General features: G+C 41.5%; 1 protein-coding gene across 5 annotated transcripts in view; it reads right to left on the bottom strand.

Annotated features, from left to right (window-relative positions):
- The window catches only part of PCNX2 (pecanex 2), a 240,648-nt gene that overhangs the window by 136,737 nt on the left and 79,383 nt on the right, over positions 1 to 24,528 (bottom strand). For all 5 annotated transcript variants that reach the window (XR_005595903.1, XM_039529322.1, XM_039529325.1 and 2 more), the window contains exons 14-15: positions 24,001 to 24,111; positions 22,886 to 22,977 (exon numbers count right to left, since the gene is read on the bottom strand). Coding sequence is in view for 4 of the 5 variants with exons in the window: in XM_039529322.1 (XP_039385256.1) it covers positions 22,886 to 22,977; positions 24,001 to 24,111 (203 nt within the window). In the remaining variant the exon portion in view is untranslated. The remainder of the gene's footprint in view (positions 1 to 22,885; positions 22,978 to 24,000; positions 24,112 to 24,528) is intronic.

Here is a 24,528-nt window from a genome sequence, read left to right as displayed (position 1 = left end):
GCTGCAACTCCAATTGTGATTTGGCCTTCCTGATTAGCCCCCTGCATGCTCAAGCAAATACTCCTCCCTAGTCATTTGTCCAAGTTTCCACTTCTTGTAAGCTTTTTTTGTGTGTTTAAGATCAGGAAGGATTTCACTGTTAAGCCAAACTGGTTGCCTGCTATATTTGCTATTCTTTCTGCACATCAGGATGGTTTGTTCCTGCAACCTCAATAAGGATTCTTCAAAATACAGCCAGTTCTCCTGGATTCCTTTCTCCTTCATGTTATTCTCCCAGGGGATCCTGCCCATCAGTTCCCTGAGGGAGTCAAAGTCTGCTTTCTGAAGTCCAGGGTCTGTATTCTGCTGCTCTCCTTTCTTCCTTGTGTCAGGATCCTGAACTCTACCATCTCATGGTCACTGCTGCCCAGGTTGCCACCCACTTCTACTTCCCCAAACAATTCTTCCCTGTTTGTGAGCAGCAGGTCAAGAAGAACATGGTGCCAAGTTGGTTCCTCCAGATGGACAGAGAGATACGCCAAGTTCTATAGGCAATGTTAATGTAAACAGCAACATGTAAACAAAAAATGAGGCATGAACAACACCTTGCAAGGATTAAGCACTCTAAAATTATTATTAGAGGGGGTAAAACAGTGGTTGCCATTGTTAAGGCTCAGCTCCAGCATCCACTTTCAGTTGTTCCTAACTTTCTAAAAAAAATGCTCTTTCAGCTAAAATTTTCCATGTTTATTCTCAACTCAGAATATTCATGGAAACTTTGATGATAATTAATTGATGCCCAATATCTTAAAAATGGCTCCATCAAATACATACTTCACAATATGACTGAGTCATAATCTGCATCTAATACAGTGCAGCTACACACTTCCCCATACATGGGTCTTATGCCAAAGCCACAATTGACCCTTGGGTGTGTAACTTCTTTTCCAAAACTGAAATACATTAAAGAGCCTTGCGATTTCAAAACTACTTTATACTGTATGAGACATAACTCCTTCCTCTTCCTAGTATTAAATAAACCCTATATGATCATATATATTCTTTATATTACTTTAATATTCCACTACGTCATGCACCTCTCTGTTCTTAGCCTGCCCCACCTTCTGCAGCTAGTTACCTCTTTACTGTTCTCCAGAATTAAACTACACAGCAATCAGGGAAAGCACATTCTATGCCAGTGCGGTATGTTTTACAAAAAAATGTGGACACAAAATGCTTCCATTTCTCTAGCATCAATGTAAATGAACCATAACCATTTTGTCATTTTCCTTCCTGACTAATGATGTCTGGTAGAGCTCTAAATTTAAAAAGCTGAAAGAACAACATAGCCAATAATTGGACAATGATTCTTCTCCCCGGGAGAAAAGGAATGACAGGGTTTCACTCTTGGATGGTGATGTTATCTGTCATTCCGGAGAGGGAGTTTGTATTCCTAGTTGCCGTCATTCTGTTTAGGTGATGTCTTACTCTTTCATTCCATATACAATTTTGACTTTGATCCACACACACAAATAGCAGTTTTTAAAGCAAGTGAAATGCAGGTGCAGGGTTAAGGATGAAAGTGATGAGTTAAATAAATACTGAGGCTGAAAGAAAAAAAAGTTCTGTTTCACCAGAGGTTCACCAACTCCCAAAATAACCAATTAAAAGGAGGAGAAGCGCTTCTCTGGAATTTAAAAGTTTGTTGCCCTAGAAATAAACTATTTTTTTTAAAAGTTAAGCATAGTAGAAGTATCCAAACAAACAGAAAACCCACTCTCATGTCATTTGTCCCCTTTAAAAAAAAAAAAAAAAAAAGACTTCTCAAGCCTGATACACCTTTACATTTCAAAGGTACTTTGTAGTAAATCCTGCTCCTCACTCAACACCAGAGAAGGTCCTGCACATGGTAGAATCATTGTGGTAGCATGTAGTAATCATGATTGTTTTGATTCGGAAAATCCCCCTCATCACAGATAGCTAGTGCAGGCTGCTGCTTCCATATCAGGAGTGAAAGTATAAAGGCTCAGAGGGGTAGCCGTGTTAGTCTGGTTCTGTAGAAGCAGCAAAGAATCCAAAATGGCTTGCATCCGAAGAAGTGGGTATTCACCCATGAAAGCTCATGCTGCAAAACGTCTGTTAGTCTATAAGGTGCCACAGGATTCTTTGCTGCTAGTATAAAGGCTGTAAGAATTGCATGGTCACTGGCTGCAGTGTAGCTGGATGCTGAGACAAGAATCAGTTGTGTAAGAGGTGACGTATAGGTTCTGAGTTTTAACCCTAACCCTATATATTTTAGCAACGCATGTTGAGAAATGATTTTGCAACTACTTATAATTTTATCATCATTCAGCCATTTTTGTCCCCGTCCCATCCTAGACACCCAGTACTCTTCTTTGGGCACAATTTACAAGGCAGGTTTTGAAAATCAGCTGTTTTTTATTCCTTTATTTTTAAAGACATGGTAACAATAAATGGGAAAACCCCCTCACCTCATTCTTGTAAAATATTTACCTCTTGGCTGAGATCATACAAGACAAACTTTAGCCAAAAATATTTTTTTTGAAAGTTATGAGCAAGTGGAACCACGTGGTTGTAACTGAAACTTCTCCACAAATTTAACCATAGTATTTTGTTACCAAGTGTATTCTATTTTCAATGAATGTTAATGACTGAGGACTGCCAGTTGCCCTAGGAGCATTTATTATGCTTACTAGTCCATTTATGTCAATCCAGAAGTAAGAATCATAATGTTGATTTATTTAGATGATCTGTTGATGACAGAAAAGTTATTAGAGTGAAGGGAGGAGCTCCCCATACATTTCTGAAAAGATACCTCTTTGTTCTCCTTCAAAACCTTCCTTTTATCTCCTGTTCCATAGTGCCTACAAAAAAACTGTTAAGCCACTTGTGGGCTGAAACTACTGCCTATTATGCTGACTAACATGGTCTCATTGTTTCCTTATAGTCAGGGCCAGCTCTAGGCACCAGCAAACCAAGCATGTGCTTGGGGTGGCACATTTTCAGGGGCGGCATTCCGGCCATCCTTTTTTGTTGTTGTTGTTGTTGCTTCGGGTGCCAAAAGCCTAGAGCCAGCCCTGGCAGTAGCAGCGCTTTGTGCGCGGGGGGCACCCTGGGGCCACTGCAGTTTGCGCCACAGGGGAGCAGCACCCACACCTTGTGGCTGGACTGGGCAGGCTCCAAACAGGGAACACTTGGGCTGGAGGCCGCCCTGCAGGGCACACGGAGCCGCCCCCAGTGCCGCAGCCGGGGCTGAGCGAAGCGGCCCGAGCCATCCAGGGACTGCGGCAGGGCAGCCAGAAGCAGCAGCAGGGCCACAGAGGGTGGGGCGCTGCCGTGCGGGGCCCACGTCCTGCTCTCCGCTCCCTCTGGGGGCTACCCTGCCCCATCTCCTTAGCCTCCTGCCAGGGTGGTCCCCCGACTCTGCCCTCCTGGGTCCCAGCCAGTCCTGGAGGCAGGAGCCCTGGCTGGAGGGATCCTGGGCTGAGGCACTGCCCGGAAGCCCCACTGCTTACCCCGACCCTGCCAGCGCTGGACCAGCTGGAGGCGAGTGGGTGGAGTCAGCACTGGTGTCGAGGAGCCCAGGGCTGGAGCAGCAGGGGGTGCAGGTGGGGGAGGGCACTGGTGGGGGGTGAGAGAGCCGACCCTGCTCATAGTCCCATCTGGCTGTATACATCTGTTGTCTCTTCTATTTTAATTGTAAACTCCTTGGGGCAGGGACTGTCTTTTTTTTTGTTCTTTGTTTGTACAGTGCCTAGCATAGTGGGGTCTTGGGTCCATGACATGAGCACTTAGATGATACTGTAACACAAATAAATACACAATAAATTGTATTGAATTTGCACTGAGCCCTTGCTGACATCTTTGTAGTTGTCATAAAGCTCAAGAACATTATTAGGATCCCAAAAAGTATCCAAAAATGGTAACGCTTTTTATATTTATAAACCTTGAAAACAGCCAGTGTTAAAAATGAAGTTTCCATGTGCTTGGTTTGACCTAAGTTTCAGCTATTAGTTATAAAAAACTCTAAAAATAGGGGGTTAGAAAGGAATTGCCAACAGATTTTTCCGTTCAGCTTTACTATGTGGCACTGTATAGTAGTATACTCTCATTCTCTCACACATAAAACTAATCTTGGACCTTCTCTGCTTCTACAAACAGGTTTCTGCAAACAAACACATTTTACTTTTCTTTTTCTTAAATCCAGAAGATAATATTTTCATCACCTGTGAAAAACACTGAAATACAGCAAAGATGGGTTTTTGGACATGGATATGGTTCAAACAACTTAGTACTCATTGCAAAGCATAGTATTTGACGGCCCTCTCCAAAATTTACATCCTTAATAGCTCTTGCCTGGACCCCAAGGGTCTCTAAATTGGGAAGTATATGAATTGATGAACCTGTCTCCAGAAATCTGCTTAAAGTATTTTATGTTGTTGAAATAAAACTGCAATAAGCCTATAATTCTATATTTGGTCCCTTACTCATCTGGGAACTCTATGTACACACGAGGGTCCGTTCAGTCTTGTTTGAAAACATTCTGGGGGCAGTTCTAGCTGTCTGAAAGGGAGCTTTGCATTCTAGTTTTTTGCCACGGTAGAGCTTTAATTAGCACAAATATATACCAAATTATTAGTGCATGGATGACGTTAGTGTTCTTAAAAAGCATGCATCAAGAAGCACTGCTCCACTCATTATTATGACTGCTGAGTTTAGGACTGAATCAGACTACAAATCAAACTATACTAATTCTGAGATGTTATGAATGGGGCTTAGAATAGGCACTGAACTTCAGAAACTGCCTACCAAAAACCATAGATAAATTATTTTGTAATATTTGATTCCAGGCATACAGCACAGCTACTTACATACTGATTATACACTGCTAATGAAGACAATTTGCAATTATCTAGAGATGGAACAGGCCACCCATGCCACTTATAAAATGAGTACATTCACTTCAGATTAATATTTTTCCCTAAATCCAGTATCTGTTTTTCCATGATGATTAAGATAACCCATATATTCCTTAAACAGCTAAAATAAATTGTACAACAATTAATCTGGATCTTTATAAGTCACAAATCAAAGTCACTGGCTATGTGGTTGCAAATAGGGTTAATTTTAAATGGTTGGATGCCAAGTTATTTATTTTAAAAAGTACTAAAAATATTTAGTTTAGCAAAACAAGAAATAGTAGGCCAGGTTTTAATAATTTATGAGTTTACTGCGAACTCAAGGATGTGGCTCCCACTATTTTAGTTGCACGGGTTTTTTTTTTTGTGTGTGTGTGTCTGTGTGTGTTTGGTTTTTAGAAACATTAGAGAACCATCAATATTGAGACCAAGCAAAATAATCAGAATTATTAATCATGGCTATTTTACTATCAAGGAAAGGAAAATTAAACATTAAGCATTAAACCTAATGATAAAATGGTTACGTCCATTACAATCTCTTCTGTATGTCTATCTGTGGAGAGCTTTTACCAGAGATTACACCCTTAAGCATGAAATACCTCTGGGGGCGTTCTTTCTTTGGTAAATTAAGACTAAAAGTATCTTGCTGCCTAAAACTACTGTGAAATGCTGTCTTAAGTATTTTGGGGCTTATCTATACAGAAGGATAATACTCTCTATAAGAGTGTCATTTCTAAGGGCTTGGCTACACTTGCAAGTTGCAGCGCTGGTAGAGGCTTTCCAGTGCTGCAATTAGTAACCGTCCACACCTGCAAGGCACATCCAGCGCTGCAACTCCCTGGCTGCAGCGCTGGCTGTACACCTGGCCAGGTTGGGGTGTAGCGATTGCAGCGCTGGTGATCCAGCGCTGCTCATCAAGTGTGGACACACACCAGCGCTTTTATTGGCCTCCAGGGAATAAGGAGATATCCCAGAAAGCTTTTAACTAAATTACTCTCTTTGTTTTGTTATGCAGCCTCTCTTTGTTTTGTTGTGAACTCCGATCGGAGCTCCGTTGAACTGCTTACCTAAAAAACAAACACTGATCACAGCAAACAGGAGCTATCTGTACCTGGCTGTGAACGATCAAATGAGAGGCAGGGAATGAATGTTTGCTTGACAGAGAAACAGCGTTGGAGGCAGGCTGTTTGCAATTAAGACCAAGGGTTCGTGAACATTTTGTGATTTTTCAATCCAGGAAGCTAAACTGTTGGCTCCAAAAATCCACTCTCTCTCTCTTCCCCGCTCCCTGTCACAGTACACCACAGGGAGTGAGTGAAACAGCGGGGAGTCCGTGTTGGAGGCAGGCTGGTTGCAATTAAGAGTTAAGACTAAGGGCTCGCAAACATTTTGTGATTTTTCAATCCAGGAAACTAACACACAGTGTTGGCTCCAAAAATCCACTCTCTCTCTCTTCCCCGCTCCCTGTCACAGTACACCACCCTCCACCCCCCTCTTTTGAAAAGCACATTGTTGCCACTTGAATGCTGGGATAGCTGCCCATAATGCAGCACTCCCAACAGCGCTGCAAATGTTGCAAATGTGGCCACACAGCAGCGCTGGTAGCTGTGAGTGTGGCCACACACCAGCAATGCTCCTACACAGCTGGATGACCAGCGCTGCAAACTACCAGCACTGCAAACCGTAAGTGTAGCCAAGCCCTAAAGCACACTAATGTGTTGTGCATTCACTGGTCCGTGTGAACCCTGCTGGTGTGTTTTAACACAGTGCTGTTTGAAACAGTATTACATTGAAGTGCACTGGAACCTTTAGTGTGTACCAGCGTAATTGGGTCTACATACACCAATTAATGCGCAACATATTAGTTCTCTTTAGAAATCACACCCCTGTAGAGTGCATTCCTCCACTGTGTAGACAAGCCCTTATTAGATCATTTAAAACTGTTTATGTATGGGCAACAGAATTTGTCTAACGGCAGGTGGATCCTGTTAGTTATTATAAATAACCAGATTGCTTACTTTGCCCAACTGTAAGTTATCTTAACTAAATCCTATGATATTGAAGAAAATATTTAAATCGGTTACTTAGAAGAAGCCATTTAAGGAGCTGTTTTAAAACAGGCCAATTACGAATCTTAAATCCAATTTAATCCCATTATTTCTCTGTTTACCAATGTTTAGTCCTTGCCTCATCTTGGTCTAACCATTTGGTGATTAACAGGAGAAACTCTTAATAATTTTAAATCATCACAGCATTTCCATATCCTAACAAAATTACACGAGATTTAAAATCTAATCCCTTGGCAGTGTTTTGGTTAATTTTCTCTCACCAATCCATGTTGAAAATTTGGGGAGGTTTCTCTGGTTTGGTTTCTTCTTGAGTCTTTTCTGTTCTTCTTAGCTCTTTGTAGTAGCTTGTTTTTAGAGATGGACAGGATGAGTTGTGGAGTGCTTGCTGTTTAAGCAGGGTAGCAGAGGTGCTCACTTCAGAGTTTTTTTATACTCTTCTCCTTCCTATTTCCATGAAATTATAGAAAAATTACCTCTTCCAAGCTTGTTTAGATTTAAGTTGGTTACGATCATTTCTTCATTGGCTCCGTACCGTCAGGGTTGGCTTAGGTGACACTTTCAGCTCCTGAACACGCAGTCTATTTAATGAATATGCAATATTTCTAATTACCTTTGTTCTTCATGTAGCAGGAAAATCCCAGATAATCTTTTGAAGTTAGAGGTTAACTTTTTCTTTTCATTCAGTCCATTTTTGAAACCTTTCTTCAAATTTTATTAGAATTCAACAAGAAATGAAATTCTGTTTTAAAAAGTCCAAACACTCCTATTCTTCATATGAAAGTTTTTAGTTCTCAAAACAATCATCCTAAATTAAATAACTCTTAGAAAGCCAGTAGCTTAAATAGTTATTTAAGAAGTTGTTGATTCTTTTATAACAATTTTTGGAGAAATGATTCTTCAGGTTTGTGTAGGTGAGGGGGTTGCTTGCACAGTGAAAGTAATTAATTATTTCCCCATTAATATAAATACTCTATACTTAAATGGCTTCTTATATTAGTAACTAGCTCACCAAGGTTATTAAATTCCAAGCATTTTACCATTAGCAATGAAATTAGGAAATTATATTAGGAGCTTTGCACTTAACTAAAATACTTGAAAATATTCCAATCAAAATTATTTCCCATTTCAATATTTAAGAACTAAACAAAAATTTAAAATATTTCCAACTACATATGTTTTTTCCTAGAGGCTTTTAAAGAGACAAGCAGAAGTTTTTCTTTGAAAAGAAAGGTTGGAGGAGCTTCATATAGGTCCACTTTACCCTTAGGCTTTATGGTTTGATAAGGCTCTTCAGTAACTCTTCTCTGACACCCATTTTGTGTGTACTAGTTGCAGTCTTTACAATTAAAATGCCTATCAAATATTTTATACACAGCACCAATCACGACAACCAAGCTTACATCCATTTCTCAAAACACAATATAAAAAATTCATAAGACAAAATTAAAGCAAGTTTAAAATGCAGCATTTCTGAATTTGTATACACATGGTTTTATGGCTAAGGAGAGGTTATCTTCCTGACATTCGCTTGTCTTTGGGGACAGAAAGCAGAAACCTTATGCAATTTCTTTAAATCAGCCTGAACATTTTATAACATAACTAACTAAAACATAAACAGATAGTGTTACATTTTCTAGCAGTGTGGCTATAACATACTTGTGGCTATATCTTAATATTCAGTAAAAGTGCAAGTAAGTTTGTAATGGACCTAATATTTAAAAAAATAAGTTATAATAATTTTTGCATCAATTTTGAGGTCTGTCCACCACAGTGGGAACAACATAGGAGAGAGGAATCTGGCGATTCAAAAATATTTCATGGTGTATTATTATTACTCAAAACAGAATGTTGACAGACTGGTTGCAGCAAGGAAACTAATTACAATGGTAAAGACGAAAAGTGACACTGCTAAACCCAGCACTCTGAATAATTGTGGGGAAAGAGGATGATATACCGAAGGGTTTAAAAGAGCATCCTTAAATATTTGGGCACAAGCCAGAGAACAGCTCAAGAGGACAGAAAACGTCAACACATCATGCAGTCCCATTCAAATTGGTGAATTTGGCTCTGCATCTCCAAATTGATGAATACAATATCTGAGAATAAAAACTCCTCCTCCAGGAAACAGAGAGAGAACCTCTTCATAGACTGGCTTCTAGGATAGCTAGTAGGACTCTCAATTTCTGTTGACGCTTACAGAACTAACATGTAGAGCAGAAATAAAGAGAGGCTCTCAAGGGAACAAGCATACTTTCAAAACTAAACACACGTTACCAGCCACTTCAAAAGAGAAAAAGAAAGCTCTATAAATGATGCTGTTAGATACATTAATGGAAGGAATGACCAAAAGAGTCAATGAAACCCTACCCAGGCAATTTAATTTTATAGGAGCCATAGCTAAAAAAGTAAATTAATAAAAGCCAGAAAGAATTGGAATGATGCCTTGCAGGATGATACAGCTAAGTGATGGTGAGGAGGAATAAAAGAAAGTGTCCTTGTAACCAGGCAACAAAAACAAGTATTAGCAATCTATGGACTGTGACATTTATGTTCTCACCCTGTAAAAATCAATCAAATTAATATACAGTAGTCTGAAATGCAAGACTGAGATAGGCAGCTGGTGTCATTTTGTTCATATGATGTGGAAGTATCATGTGGTATAAGATTTATGGAAAGATATTGTGCTGCAGGTAATGGTTATAAACAAAATAAAATTTTGCCTAGCTAATAAACTCTGTATGTTTCAAGGTCACTTAGAACCACCACTACACTTGGTGGCTTCTGTACACCAACTGTATCAAAAAGAACATTATGATTCAAAAACTTTCTCCCCTCATGAACTTTTCTGCTGATTGATCCAAGGCATATCAATTATAATATAATACCCACTATTCAATAGGGATGCATAATGGGGTCAGCTAGTGTAGAACATCTTGCAGGATTAGGGCCTTGAATTCCTGTTATTCCTTTTTAGAGATTTTTGCTATTATGACGTTAGTTGTGGCCAATTACTCTGAACAATTTTTTTTGTTACTGTTGTGACAAAGTTCCTCCTCTGCCTTGGTGGGTCCTGCGCTTTTTGGCGGATTTGCTCGCCTCAGAGGTTCACGGCAGCCCTCGCTTTGGCCGCTTCTGCTAGAGGCTCAAACCTGCCGTTCACTCAGTTAACCTCATCACTGGCCAGCATGGGGGCAAACGGAGAACAATCCCTGCAGTCTCGGTTGTCCCACCTAGTGGGTCAGGGACAGGCCAGATCCCTTTCTAAATTAGACCTCCTCTTCTGGTGTTTCTCACAGACCAGGTCAACTCCTCTTGTGTCTGATCAGGAGTAAGGGCAGTGGGGGGGAACCCAGGCCCGCCCTCTACACCAGGTTCCAGCCCAGGGCCCTGTGGATAGCAGCTGTCTACGTCTCCTGTATCTGCTGCATGACAGCTACAACTCCCTGGGCTACTTCCCCATGGCTCCCCACAGCACCTTCTTTATCCTCACTGCAGGATCTTCCTTCTGAAGCCTGATCGTGCTTGTACTCCTCAGTCCTCCAGCAGCACGCCTTTTCACTCCCCCACTCTTTGCTCGCCCTCCACTAACTGACGGGAGGTCCTTTTTAAACCAGATGTCCCAATTAGCCTACCTGCCGTAATTGATTCTAGTAAGTTCTTAATTGGCTCCAGGTGTCTTAATTAGCTTGCCTATCTTAATTGGTTCTAGCAGGTTCCTGATTGCTCTAGGTCAGCCCCTGCTCTGGTCACTCAGGGAACAGAAAACTTTTCATCCAATGGCCAGTATATTTGCCTTCTACCAGACTCCTGTACCCCACTGGTCTGGGTCTGTCACCATTGTTTACTGAACATTTTGGAATAAAAAGGAAAAATCAGGTTAGCTGCAACACAACTAGTATAACTCCTATTCTTTATAATATGCAAAAAAAAGTTCTGAAGTGATGGACACATGGAGCCACATACTTCCACCCCCACTGAGAGAACCAACAGAGAAATTATTTGCAGAAGGTTACAGAAGAGCTAAAATATTACCCAAGCATTGTTTTCAGAAAAGTTAACTGAAAAGTGGAGGAAGGTTATTGAGTATTTGGTTAAAACTAAGAATACAAAAAGAATTGTTGAATTCCCATGGTGCTCTCAAAGTGAACTTTTACAATTACAGCACAAGGAGTCCATGTGAAATTATCCTTGTAGCCTAACCAAAACAATGTTGAAATGTGACAGCTATGGAGTTATTGTTCTGGGTACATATATGTTTTCTGTTATTATAGAATGGAAAAATGAAGGTCACTTGCATTGTCTCAAGAACATAAGTTCATAAATGTGGAATGTAACTTCTTGCTCTTTATACTAACACTGAAAATTATATGGCAGTGTATTCTTTTTTAAAAGTGCCTCCAACACAAAACATGGTGTTAACATTGCTGTTTGAATAATCTTATGTATGTATGTGCCTTCCACTATGCCAAGATCAATATTTATTCCCTGACCAAGACTTGGCATCCATTCTTTCATTGATTCACAGATTTAAAGGCCAGAAAGGACCATTAGGTCATCTAGTTCTAGTCTGATCTCCTGTATAACACAAGCTACAGAACTTCATCCAGTTACTCCTGTATTGAGACCAATAATTTGTATGCTTGGCTAAAGTATATCATCTCTGACCTTCTCTTTCTTCTTGATGCTGCTTCTCTAGCTTTACCCCTTTTGCTTGTAGCAAAAAATAAACAAACAACCAACAAGGCATTATGCTCTGACCATAAAAAATTTTTGGAAGCCGAAGTCATCACACTCAAGGAAGCTTCTGCCATTAATAACTCGCCCCCTTGTATACACATCTGCGTAACCTAACTGATGATAAAGGTCATTCATTCAGTGTGGTATATTCCAGTTCTGGTCAGCTAATCAATGCAGACGAGTCCATGGCATACTGGAGGGAACATGTCAGCCAGCTACCAAACGCACTCCCAATTTCTTTGGACCCTGATATTAGGACCATATGATGGGTATAGAAACCCAAGACTGGGCAACAAGGGGTTGAGAAGTTTCTTCTGGCTCAGCCAGGCCCAACCCACCACACCTGCAAGACTGGATGCAAAGACTGGAAGAGGCATTAAGGAGGAGTAGAATGGCTCATTTGTGGGTAGACCAGGGAAGAGAAAGGACCCTACTTTGTAGCTCCCAAGAAAAGGGCTGAGGGATGGCAGGATTGCTTTCTCAACAACTGCCTGACATGCCCTCCCTGAGAGAAAGGAGGACCTGCTTCTGTTATACCCAGAGAGGGAGGCATTTCCCCCTTTAACCTACTAACTCATTTTATTTGTGATGATTCCCTCTCTTTTATTTATGGGCTACCTCTGAAGGAGAGAGACTCAGCACTGACCTAGCTGGAGGGGTAAGGCATGAGAGGCGGCAGCTGCTGCTCCAAAAGGGAGAGAGCTACCATCCTTCACAGCTGTGCCCAGTGAGCTGACCCCCTTCACAGCCTCCCATGATAGACTGCAAACTTTGGAGAATAGCAGGGTAGTAGGCAGTGCCCTACGGAGGACAGCCTGAAGGCACTCCTGGTGTCAGATCCTTCTGTTGCCCTCACAGGGCGCTGGGCTGGAGGCTGATGGAGTGGGAGGGCAAACATTTCCCCACCAAAACTGCCCCTCCTCCACATGTTGAGGGCCTAAGCGCTCACCACTAGGCAATGTTCTCCACAAGCAAAGGCCATCACAGGCTGCTACTAAGTTGACTCATTTTGCACAAAATGATCCTGGCAAATTCACTATCCATGAAATCCAGAGAGCTGCAAAGAAGCATAAGGGAATTAAGGCAACAGGAATCTCTGGAATTCCTGTAAAACTGTAAAAAAATGCTGAACTAGCTATTCTTTCGTGGCGGCAGACGTTGTTCAATCTCATCTGGAGAACAGAGTCGAGCCTGTCTGGCTGGCAAAAAGGCCTTATTTTACCACTTTGCAAATGTAAAGGCAGCAAACGGGACTGTCATAACTATTGCAGCATTACTCTTCTATCTGTCCTGGAGAAAGTTTTTGCTTCTGTCCTGCTGGCCCAAGCCGCTGATATCTTAAGGAGCAAGAGAAGACTAGAAGAAGTTGGCTTCACTCCAGGTCATTCTACGATGGAATAAATGCTCACAGTGTGCCACCTTGTTGACAGGGAATCTTTTGGCTGAAACTCACAGGCCTCCCTGACAAATTCTATAGAATGATCCATCTTCTATATGATGACTCTCACGCTGCGTTCTTGTAAACAGGAAAAGAACCACTGGCTTCCAAATTCAGTCAAGCATTCAACAAGCATGCACTGCCACCCCAGAACTCTTCAATGCTGTCATAGACTAAGTGCTTCACCAGACTCTAAGTAAATGGATTTTAGGCATATGCCTTGATAAGAAAGTTAACAACATCGATTTTGCTGACAACATAGTGCTAGTTGTCAAATCAATGGATGAGCTAACTGTGGCACTTAAAGCCCTGGAAAGCTCAGTGGTAAAAGTCTGCCTGAAAATTAATTGGGGGTAAAACCAAAATTATTTCAGTCAGCAATTTCACACCCATTGCTGGCTCTGGTATCTTGGTGAGTGACCACACAGTTGAGATGGTCAGTGATTTCACCGACCTCAGCTCTTTTTTTAATAATATGGGCAGCACTGGGCAAGAAGTTGAAACCTGCACTGCAAAAGCATCATCAGTAAACGGGGTGTCTCATCAAGAACATCTTTTGTAACCCAAACACCTTGATTCATAGATTCCAAGATCAGGAGGGACACTGTGATCATTGAGCCTGACCCCGGGTAGAACACAGGCTATAGAACTTCCCCAGAACAATTGCTACAGCATGTCTTTTTAAAAATATCCAATATTGATAGAAAATACACAATGACCCTTCATAAATTGTTCCAACAGTTAATTACCCTCACTGTCAAAAATTTACATCTTATTTCCAGTCTGAATTTATCTAGTGTCAACTTCTAGCCATTGGATCGTGTTATGCCTTTTTCTGCTAGACTGAAGAGCCCATTATTAAATATTTGTCCCCATGTAGATACTTATACACTATAACCAAGTCACTCCTTAACCTTCTCTTTGTTAAGCTAAATAGATTGAGTGCTTTCAGTCTATCACTATAAGGCAGTGGTGGGCAAACGGCAACCCGTCAGGGTATTCCGCTGGCAGGCTGCAAGAGTTTGTTTACATTGACCATCTGCAGGCATGGCTGCCCGCAGCTCCCAGTGGCCGCAGTTCACCATTCCCGGCCAATGGGAACTGTGGGAAGAATGGACATAATGGGGAGACCAATGGTCCATCTAGCATAGTATGCTGTCTTCTGACAGTGGCCAATGCCAGATGCTTCAAAGGGAATGAACAAAACAGAGCTTATTATCTATCTCTATCTAATCATTCTGAGTGGCTCTTCTCTGAACCCTCTCCAATTTATCAACATCCTTCTTGAACTGTGCATGCCAGAACTGGACACGGTATTCCAACAGTGGTCGCACCAGTGCCAAATACAGAGTAAAAAGAACCTCTCTACACTTACTCAAGATTCCCCTGTTTATGAATCCCAGGATTATATTAATTCTTTTGGCCACAGCATCACTTTGGCAGGTCATGTTCAGCTGATTATCCACAAAGACCCCCACATCTTTTTCAGAGTCACTGCTTCCCAGGACAGAGCCCCCTTCCTGTAAGTATGGCCTACATTCTTTGTTCCTAAAGTTACACATTTATATTTAGTTGCTTTAAAACACATATTGTTCATTTGTGAGGGATAGCTCAGTGGTTTGAGCACTGGCCTGCTAAACCCAGGGTTCTGAGTTCAATCCTTGAGGAGGCCACTTAGGGATCTGGGGCAAAAATTGGTCCTGCTAGTGAAGGCAGGGGGCTGGACTCGATGACCTTTCAAGGTCCCTTCCAGTTCTAGGAGATTGGTATATCTCCAATTATTACCAAGAAGATTACTCAAACAGTAACCTGTCCTCTTCATAATTTATCTCTCCTGCAATTTTTGTGTCATCTACAAACTTTATCATTGATGACTTTATGTTTTCTTCCAGGTAATTGACAAAAGTGTTAAACAGCCGTGCCAAGAACCGATCCCTCTGGGACCCCCCTGGAAATACACCTGCTTGATTACTATTCCTCACTTACAACTACATTTTGAGCGTTATCAGTTAGCCAGTTTTTAATCCATTTAATGTGCGCCATTTGAATTTTATAACATTTTGATTTAAAAACTAGAATAGTATGTGGTACCAAGTCAAACACCCTCAGACAATCACAGAAGATTAGGGTTGAAAGAGACCTCAGGAGGCCATCTAGTCCAACCCCCTGCTCAAAACAGGACCAACACCAACTAAATCATCCCAGCCAGGGCTTTGTCAAGCTGAGCCTTAAAAACCATTAAGGATGGAGATTCCACCACCTCCCCAGGTAACCCATTCCAGTGCTTCACCACCCTCCTAGTAAAATAGCTTCTCCTAATATCCAACCTAGACCTTCCCCACTGCAGCTTGAGACCATTGCTCCTTGTTCTGTCATCTGCCACCACTGAGAACAGCCTAGCTCCATCCTCTTTGGAACCCCCTTCAGGTAGTTGAAGGCTGCTATCAAATCCCTCCCGCCCCCACTCTATTCTTCTGCAGACTAAATAAGACCAATTCCCTCAGCCTCAACTCGTAAGTCATGTGCCCTAGCCCCCTAATCATTTTCATTGTCCTCCACTGGATTCTCTCCAATTTATCCACATCCTTTCTGTAGTGGGGGGCCCAAAACTGGATGCAATACTCCAGGTGTGGCCTCACCAGTGCCGAATAAAGGGTAATAATCACTTCCCTCTATCTGCTGGCAATGCTTCTACTAATGCAGTCCAATATGCTGTTAGCCTTCGTGGCAACAAGGTCACACTGTTGAGTCATATCTAGCTTCTCGTCCACTGTAATCCCCAGGTCCTTTTCTGCAGAACTGACGCTTAGCCAGTTATCTTATCATAGAAGGCAATCAGGTTGGTCAGGCATGACTTGCCCTGGGAGAATCCATGCTGACTGTCCCTGATCACCTTCCTCTCCTCCAAGTGCTTCAAAATTCATTCGTTGAGGACCTGCTCCATGATTTGTCCAGGGACTGAGGTGAGGCTGACCAGCCTGTAATACCCTGGATTCTCCTTCTTCCTTTTTTTAAAGATGGTCACTATATTTGTCTTTTTCCAATCTTCCAGGACCTCCCCCGATATCCACGAGTTTTCAAAGATAATGCCAATGGCTCTGCAATCACATCAGCCAACTCCCTCAGCACCCTTGGATGCATTAGGTCCGTCCCATGGACTTGTGCATATCCAGCTTTTCTAAATAGTCCTTAACCTGTTCTTTCATCCCTAAGGGTTGCTCACCACCTCCCCATACTGTGCTGCACAGTACAGCAGTCTCAGAGCTGATCTCGTCTCTGAATACCGAGGCAAAAAAAAGCATTGAGTACTTCAGCTTTTTCCACATCATCTGTCACGAGGTTGCCTCCCTCATTCAGGAAGGGTCCCACTCTTCTCCTGACCTTCTTCTTGTTGCTAACATACCTGTAGAAACCCTTCTTATTACCCTTTATATCTCTTGCTAGCTGCAACTCCAATTGTGATTTGGCCTTCCTGATTACCCCCCTGCATGCTTGAGCAATATTTTTATACTCCTCCCTAGTCATTTGTCCAAGTTTCCACTTATTGTAAGCTTCCTTTTTGTGTTTAAGCTCACCGAAGATTTCTCTGTTACAGAAGTCTGTATGTGTTATGTCAACTCTATAACCTTTATCAACCAAACCTGTAATATTATTAAAAAATATCAAGTTAGTTTGACAAGATCTATTTTCCATAAATCCATTTAATTTCTATTAGTTATCACTGATAAGCAGAGAGACTTCGATGGTCACTATTCTGACCTATGGGACTGAAACATGGCCTTTCTCTATCAAGACTGAAAAGACACTGGACCCCACTGAGAGGAAGAATCTCTGAATGATTGAAAACATCAAATGGTATGAATTCAAATCAAATGAATAGATCCATTTTGTAACTAAACAAGTCCCGGTCGCTCAAACAGTTGGTCAATGCTCTCGAAGGTAGTATGATTATCTGCTCCAAATGCCTACCAAACGCCCTGAAAAATCACCTTCAACTATGACCCAATGAAAGCAGGATGGCAAAGAGCCCCCTGGAAGGCCTAAACCACAAGGGCTGGACAAACACCTGTCCCTCACAGCTATCTTACCCCATAACATGCTGGATTTGGCTCAGGACAGATTGTAAAGTCACATAACGTGTTCTGAGGGCTGTACATTGTCCAATTGACAGCATGAGAACTAACTTAACCTAGTAGTAGATTACTGCTAACCAACCTCACATCTCTAATTCCTTTGTTTGATCACCTTTCTAATCCTTTGATTACTCTCTAAACTGAAACAGTCTAACAAAGCCTCCTCAACCTACTTTCTTCACAATTTCTCACACCTGCATATCCCGTATTAGTTTATTCTAGTACTCACTGTTCATCCTTCAAACCAAGGCACTAAGGAAAAGATGAACAGTGTCATAATCAATCTAATTAAAATATCAATTTTATTTAAAAATATTTCCAATTTGGGAGTTTTCATATTTTAAAAGTATATCCATACTTTAATTTTTAAAGAAGGGCCAGAAAAAGTCTGTTTATGCAAATACCTAAAGGGGGAAATAAGGCTGAAGCTATTCATTCTACAAAAACATAAGGACACAAGAAGCTTTTAAGGAAGGAGAGGTTCAAGTCTGATATCACTAGAAGGTCTTTTTCCATCTGAGTGTTTGGCATGAGCAATAAACTGCCAGTGAAAACAGTGAAAGCCACTAGGATACATATCTGTTCTTCAATTTAGTTCAGGAAATAGAACATTGCTGCTTACACCTGCTGAGATATAAGACGTCCTGCCAATAAACAGGTATAGATTTGATGGATTTAAGTTTCAGACAAGCAATATGTTTTGTCTGCTCATAATTTCTGTTTCTGGGTCAAGCTATCATGTTTTCCAATCCTATATCTTTTTGGCTGATGTATTTCTTTATCTCCATAGTATATTAAAAATACCCAATGTGTGTTTTTTTCTGTTGCTTCTGACAAATTTGAATAAAAATAAAAAGAGACCAAAAAAAAAAAAAGTGAATTTTGAACTCTGGCATTGGTTAAACCAGTGGTGAACTGTAGTTTCTGCTTCTGCTAGCTGCTCTGTTCCTTACTTTGCACTCCCAATCATCACTACCCATATGTCCAGTCAAATCAAATGTACTATAATTCCTTAGCCACATTCCATAGCACATACAGGGTATAAGATAAATACACCCCAACTAGCTGTGTCATTCATTTGTTGCATCTTGTTCCACATGAAGTTCCGAGGCGCACACTGTCTTCTTTGTAATTGGTATGCACAATCCCTAGCACAATGGGGCCTTGATCCTCAGTGTGGTTTCCTAGACACTACCTTAATATAAATAGATAGTAGCTTTGAAGCCTGACAAGTTTGGAATTCATAATTTCTGTCTTTGTGATTACCACATGCGTAATAATATCACTTTCCCCCATTCATTGGGAACTAGAGCTTAATGAACCAGACTCTATGGTGCCTGAGCTGCAATCTCTAGTGTACAATTGTGATGGAGTGTACCAGGCCCTTTGAGGCCCCCTGCTGAAGGCCTCGCGGTCTTACCACACCACATCCCTGAAAAGGAGACGTGAAAGTTGGTCCTCTCAGCCTGCCTAGAAAGGCTGCAGGGAAGCAGTTCATCAGAGTGCAGCAGGCCCAGTTAAAAGGAGATGTTGGTTCTGAGCAGATCAGTTGCTGGCTGGGACCAGAAGGGTGATGAGGATTTGGAAGGCTGTGAAACTCTCCAGAGTAGTGGGCAGGCCTGGGTCCCCCCACTGCTCACTGGCAGAGTTGCCAAAGCCCTGATAAGGGGACAAGTTTCATTTAGAAGCCCAAGTTAAGGACAGGACTTAAAGAGTCTCCAGGAAGGAAGCCCTGGGGCACTGCTATATAACAGGTCAGGGGCAGGCTTAAAGCTAGCCCAGAAGGGGCTGAGAACTGAGCCCAGAGACAGGGCTGCAGACATTACCAAGGGCACAGCGACAGGCCCTGTTTGTTCATTCATATGTTTGACTGTGTGACTTAGCCAGAGGGATGAGGCACTGAAGACCCACCTGATGATGGCAACAGCCGACAGGGAGTCCCTTGAACAGAGAGAGTGCAGGTTTGCACCCAGATCATAAGAGGCGCTCACAAGAGGGGAGTGTGCACCGTTATAACAATGATTTCAGTATGACTCAAGAATCAAGTCCACTACCTGTAAAGAAATACTACTTTGTTTCTGACATAGGCATAAGCACACATTTCACAATGGTCACTATTTAGGACCACATTCTGCTGCCCTCCCTTAAGTTGAATTAGTACCCTTCCTCCACAAATAGTCTCACTGAACTCAATGGGGTTACTCAGAGTGTCAGGTACTACTCATGAATAAGAGTGGAAGAATTATTCCCTTACAATAGTCTAGGTAATTGCATAAAGAGACAAAATGATTTAGGTGAGACTTGGGAACAAGGGAAGTTTATGCCAGTGCTCCTTTCATGTTGTACAAAGGAAAGATGTATGAGACTTTTAAAACCCTAGTGGACTAAAGTTATGAGCCAAAACAAGTGGAATTATCTCTATATGCTTTAAATTATCCTGCTTATAAATATCTTCAGGAAAACAGTACAATAAAAATTCAAATTAGGTATAATTTTTCTGTGTGAAGAGAAAGTCTGCACTTAACATGGGTAATTTACAGCAGATATCTTGTAAATCTTTCACAGCACTCTCCAACTTCAGGGTAGCATTATAAGCATATTTCTAAGCAGTTTGAAGTCTAACCCCTGGGCAAGATTGCTTATCTGCAAAGCCACCTGCATGTTGTAATTTAAACTAATATGCTGAAATAGAAAGAGTTGTATAAACGGGAAAATATTTTAAAAGGTTTTTCCCTAATGCTATTTACAAAAGCTATTTTTAAACTCTTCATCTCACAACCTCCCTGACTCTCCCCTTCCCTACCGATCCTTCCTTTTCCATCTTCATAGGAGACCCGACCCTTTCCCAGACACCTACAACTTCCATCCCCAAAAGTGCCCCTCCACATATGACCAGTTTCCTACTAATTGGTGCCTCAAAATCCTCTCTCCGCACATGGCTCTGACCCAACCCTCCTCCCAACTGCCAGTTCCAGACCCATTCATAGAGTTGAGAACTGGTGACAGTGATGCAGAGAACTTGTGCCAGGGATTGGGAAAGTTTTCTAGCATCATGGAAGTGGGCCAGGTGAAAGCAATATTACTATAATCAATACAATAGAGGACTGGGGACAGCAGTACCTGTAGGCTAACATTTTAAGTGGGGCACTGCAACATACCTTAATTGCACGTGTTCACTGATTAACAACACCTTTGAAAGTTCCTTAAGTCTTCTGTATGGGCTGCTAGACTTTCCGTCAACATGATTCTCCTTTTGCTGTTTTGGAATGTGCATGATTTCACCCTTCATTTACACATACTTGAGGGGGACAGGGACAAAAGCCCCATCTACACCTAAAACATAGGTCCATCGAGCTACATTGTTCAGGGCTGTGAAAAATTTCACCCCTTGTGTGATGTAGTTAGGTCGACCTAACCGCCACTGTAGATGCTACCACCTTCTCAGAGAGGTGGATTACCTAAATTGATGGGAAAACCCCTACTGTTGACGTAGGAAGCATCTACACTACAGCAGCATACCTGCAGCATCATTGCTGCGCCGCTGTACGGTAGACATACCCTCAGATTTTTCAGTAGTAGAATCACTATTGCCTAGCACAGGGGTTCTCAAACTTTTGCTTTCTGAGCCTCCCCTCCCCCCCCCACACATGCTATAAAAACTCTGTGGCCCACCTGTGCCACAACAACTGTTTTTCTGCACATCCAGTAGATTAAACGCCATGGCCAGCATTAGGGGGTAGCAAGCACAGCAATTGCCTGGCGCCCCACACCACATGGGACCCCGTGAAGCTAAGTTGCTTGGGCTTTGGCTTCAGCCCCAGGAGGCGGGGCTCGGGCTTCAACTTTCCGCCATGGGCCCCTAATGACATCAGCTCTGCTCTCTAGTTTATTTTGACGAACCCCTTGAAACCTTGTCACGCTCCGCCCCTCCCCACCCCAGAAGAGCCATGGACCCCCTGGTTGAAAACCTCTGGCCTAGAAGGATGCTGAGAGCTGCTTGAAGATGTATCTCACACCGTCCTACATCTTTGAAGCACCACTCCACGGTTATTTGACAGGTGCAATAATCAGGTATGGAGCCTGCTATATAGTACTATAAAAACATTAAGGAAAAATAGTTTGTTTTTAATCTCACAAGATCTAGGGTGAAATCTTGAGGTCAACCAGAATTTTACCACTGACTTAAAAGGAACCAGGATTTCACCTCCAAAGTTTGTTTAAATGACACACCAAAAATTACAGAGGACACACACAATCTGATCATAAAAAATTGAATTATACCAAGCACAAAATTACAACAAAAATTAAAACACCTATTTTCCTCTATTTCTGCAAAGAAAGCATTGCCAAATGAGAAGGACAGGGGCTGTGTGGTATTAGAGAAATTATATATAGTCTATATAAATTCATTTTTACTCTAGACCTTGTAGGCCAAATTTCAATATGGACCATACTTTTAGGGCTCAATACTAACCCCCCCAACCCCCCAAAAAAACAACAACAAAAAAACGGTTTAACAATGGAAATGTAGACAGATTCTAATTACGGTATAGTGTTAGCAGCAAAGAGTCCTGTGGCACCTTATAGACTAACTGATGTATTGGAGCATGAGCTTTCGTGGGTGAATACGGTGAGTATTGGAGCACGAAAGCTCATGCTCCAATATGTCTGTTAGTCTATAAGGTGCCACAGGATTCTTTGCTGCTTTTACAGATCCAGACTAACATGGCTACCCCTCTGATAGTATAGTGTTAGTAGCCACCATAATTATGAGTACATCTACACCACAGAAAAACACACCAATTACAGAGTCTCAGTGTTCGGGTTAACTGACTCGGGCTCATGCAATGGGGCTCCAAATAGCAGTATAGACATTCCCACTTGGGCTAGAGTTCAGGCTCTGAAACGCACGGAGAGGGGAGAGTTTCAGAGCCCAGGCTGCAGCCCAAGCAGGAACGCTGACACTGCTTTTTTGAGCCCTGTGAGCCTTAGCCAGATGACCCAGGCTTTGAGACTCGCTGCCATCAGTTTTATTTTGTGGTTTTTGCAGAGTACATGTAGCCTAACAATGTTCTGTAGAAAATATAACAAGCTCAAAATTAGAGCAACTGTATTGCATGCTGTTGTAATTTAAAAAAGGGGGGAGGGAAGTTGCTTGGGGATGGTGGTGGTGCGCGTGCCGTTTTGTTTTGTTTTAAAGAAAGCAGAGTCTTTGTTAAGAATTTGGACCAAATTCAGCATGGGCATGATCAGGATAACTCGCACTGAAGTCGGCCAAAAAGCACAGCTGCTTTTGGCCCTTTGTAGTGAAAACACAATGCAACAATTTCAGGTAGGATGGCCAGACTCCAGTGTTCCATGAAGTCATGGGTGTTAGGTTAACATTTATGCCAGTATTTCACTTAGATTTCTAAATATTATAGAGTAGCTTATAAGACGTACATTTATGAGCCATGCTTTAAGTTATTTTGGGAAATAACAATTGATAAAATGGATGCACGATAAATTAGAACTAAAGCTACTCACTAAACTAGAGTATCTCCTGAAGCATGGATAGTCCATTTTGCCACTGCAGTTATTCCCACTTACCTTCACTGCATTGAAGCAAAAAGCGTGCAGTACAATCACAACTACAAAGCTTCGAGAAATACTGTAGAGGGCAGATATCAATCCAGCAGCAGCTGAAATGCAGACATCAAAAGTTTGTTACTTTCTTGATGAAACAAGTTGCAACCAAAACAAAAAAGGATTCGCTCAACCAGAATTTAATTAATAGAAATCTTGTATCACAGTGTTATCCTCTTTCTTTGTATAAAGAAAGCCTTCAATATTTTGATCAGTTAAACAAGCTCCTCAAGAGACTTAAGGGTGAAATTCTGGCCTCACTAAATCAATGGGAGTTTTGCCATTGATGTGAGTGGGACTAGGATTTCACCCTAAAGATCTATCATTTTTTATATTTGTATGCCCTGCCAAAATGTTGCTGCCTATCCTTTTTTCATTTTTGAAGAGGAGAAAAGGAAGGATGCTGCTTTAAAATGCTTTAACTCTTATACTGCTGAATTCCATTGCAGCATTCCTCTGAAACAAAAAACAAAATGAGGGGGGGGTGGTAGTCAGCAAATTTGGTAGCACTCTCACCGGCTGAAATTCTGGTTCCATGGAAGTCAGAGCAAAACTTCACTTGACTTTGGTGGGGTTGGGGTTTTACCCAACATGTTTTGTCCTCAGGTCTGCTACATTATTCAAGAGTCAAGAAGTTAAGAAAAAGCTACCCCAGATGCATATGGTAGTTTTAGCCATATGATTTTTTTTTTTCTTATTTGAGCCAGGGGAAAGCGGGGGGGACTACTAAATAGTCCCTTTCTCTTTTTGGGCTTATCCATACTGTACTTGAAATGATGACACAAATCACCATGCTTCTAACATGTTTTCCTTCATGTGGAAAAGGATTTAAGTTTTACCAAGGATCATGTTAGATATGCTAAAAATATTTCTGTGGGGGGATTCATAGTCTAGCACACAGTTTAAGTACTGCTGTTGTCAGAAAAAATCCTTGTCCATATGCAAGAAACCGTGTGTAACTGCCACAAGCACCATTTCAATTGTAGTGTGAATGAGGCCTCAAAATGTGCAGTACAACCCAGCTTAATTTATGGCTGTGGGCATGAACAGATGAGCTCAGGCTACAATAAACTACTTACCAGAACCACCAAAAAGTAACATGTCTATTTGTTCCAAGAGATATATACAGAAGGTGTTGATTTGAGGGAAAAGGCCAAGAAGAGAAATTGCAGGGAAGCAATACAAAAACACTGAAATTAAAACAAGATGTATGTTAGCACATATTTGAATGTCACAATAACTGAACATATTTGTATGAAAAACAGAGAGAAGTTGCCTCAAACTGGGATAAGCTACTTTTCCATTATATTGTAATGCTTTCTGCACAGATTTTGATATTAGGAACAATGGTTACATTTTGCAGGCATTTCATTGTTATTTAAAATTATTATTAATATTTAATGTTTCTCTAAAAGCAATAATAGGTAGCGCTAGCTATGAAGAATTCATACAAACCTATTTATCCTCCAAAGCACTTTATCGACATTATTTCTCACAACCGTCTGAGGTAAATATTATTTCCTGTTTTACAGATAGATAAACTAATACACAAAGGGTTAAAGTTCAGTTCTACTTTGAAAAGTGACCAGGGGAAAAATGGCATAATG

This window comes from Mauremys reevesii, linkage group 3 (assembly GCF_016161935.1).
Source record: "Mauremys reevesii isolate NIE-2019 linkage group 3, ASM1616193v1, whole genome shotgun sequence".
NCBI lineage: Eukaryota > Metazoa > Chordata > Testudines > Geoemydidae > Mauremys > Mauremys reevesii.
Note: the sequence above shows the minus strand (reverse complement) of the source record. Positions and strands in the feature narration are given on the sequence as shown.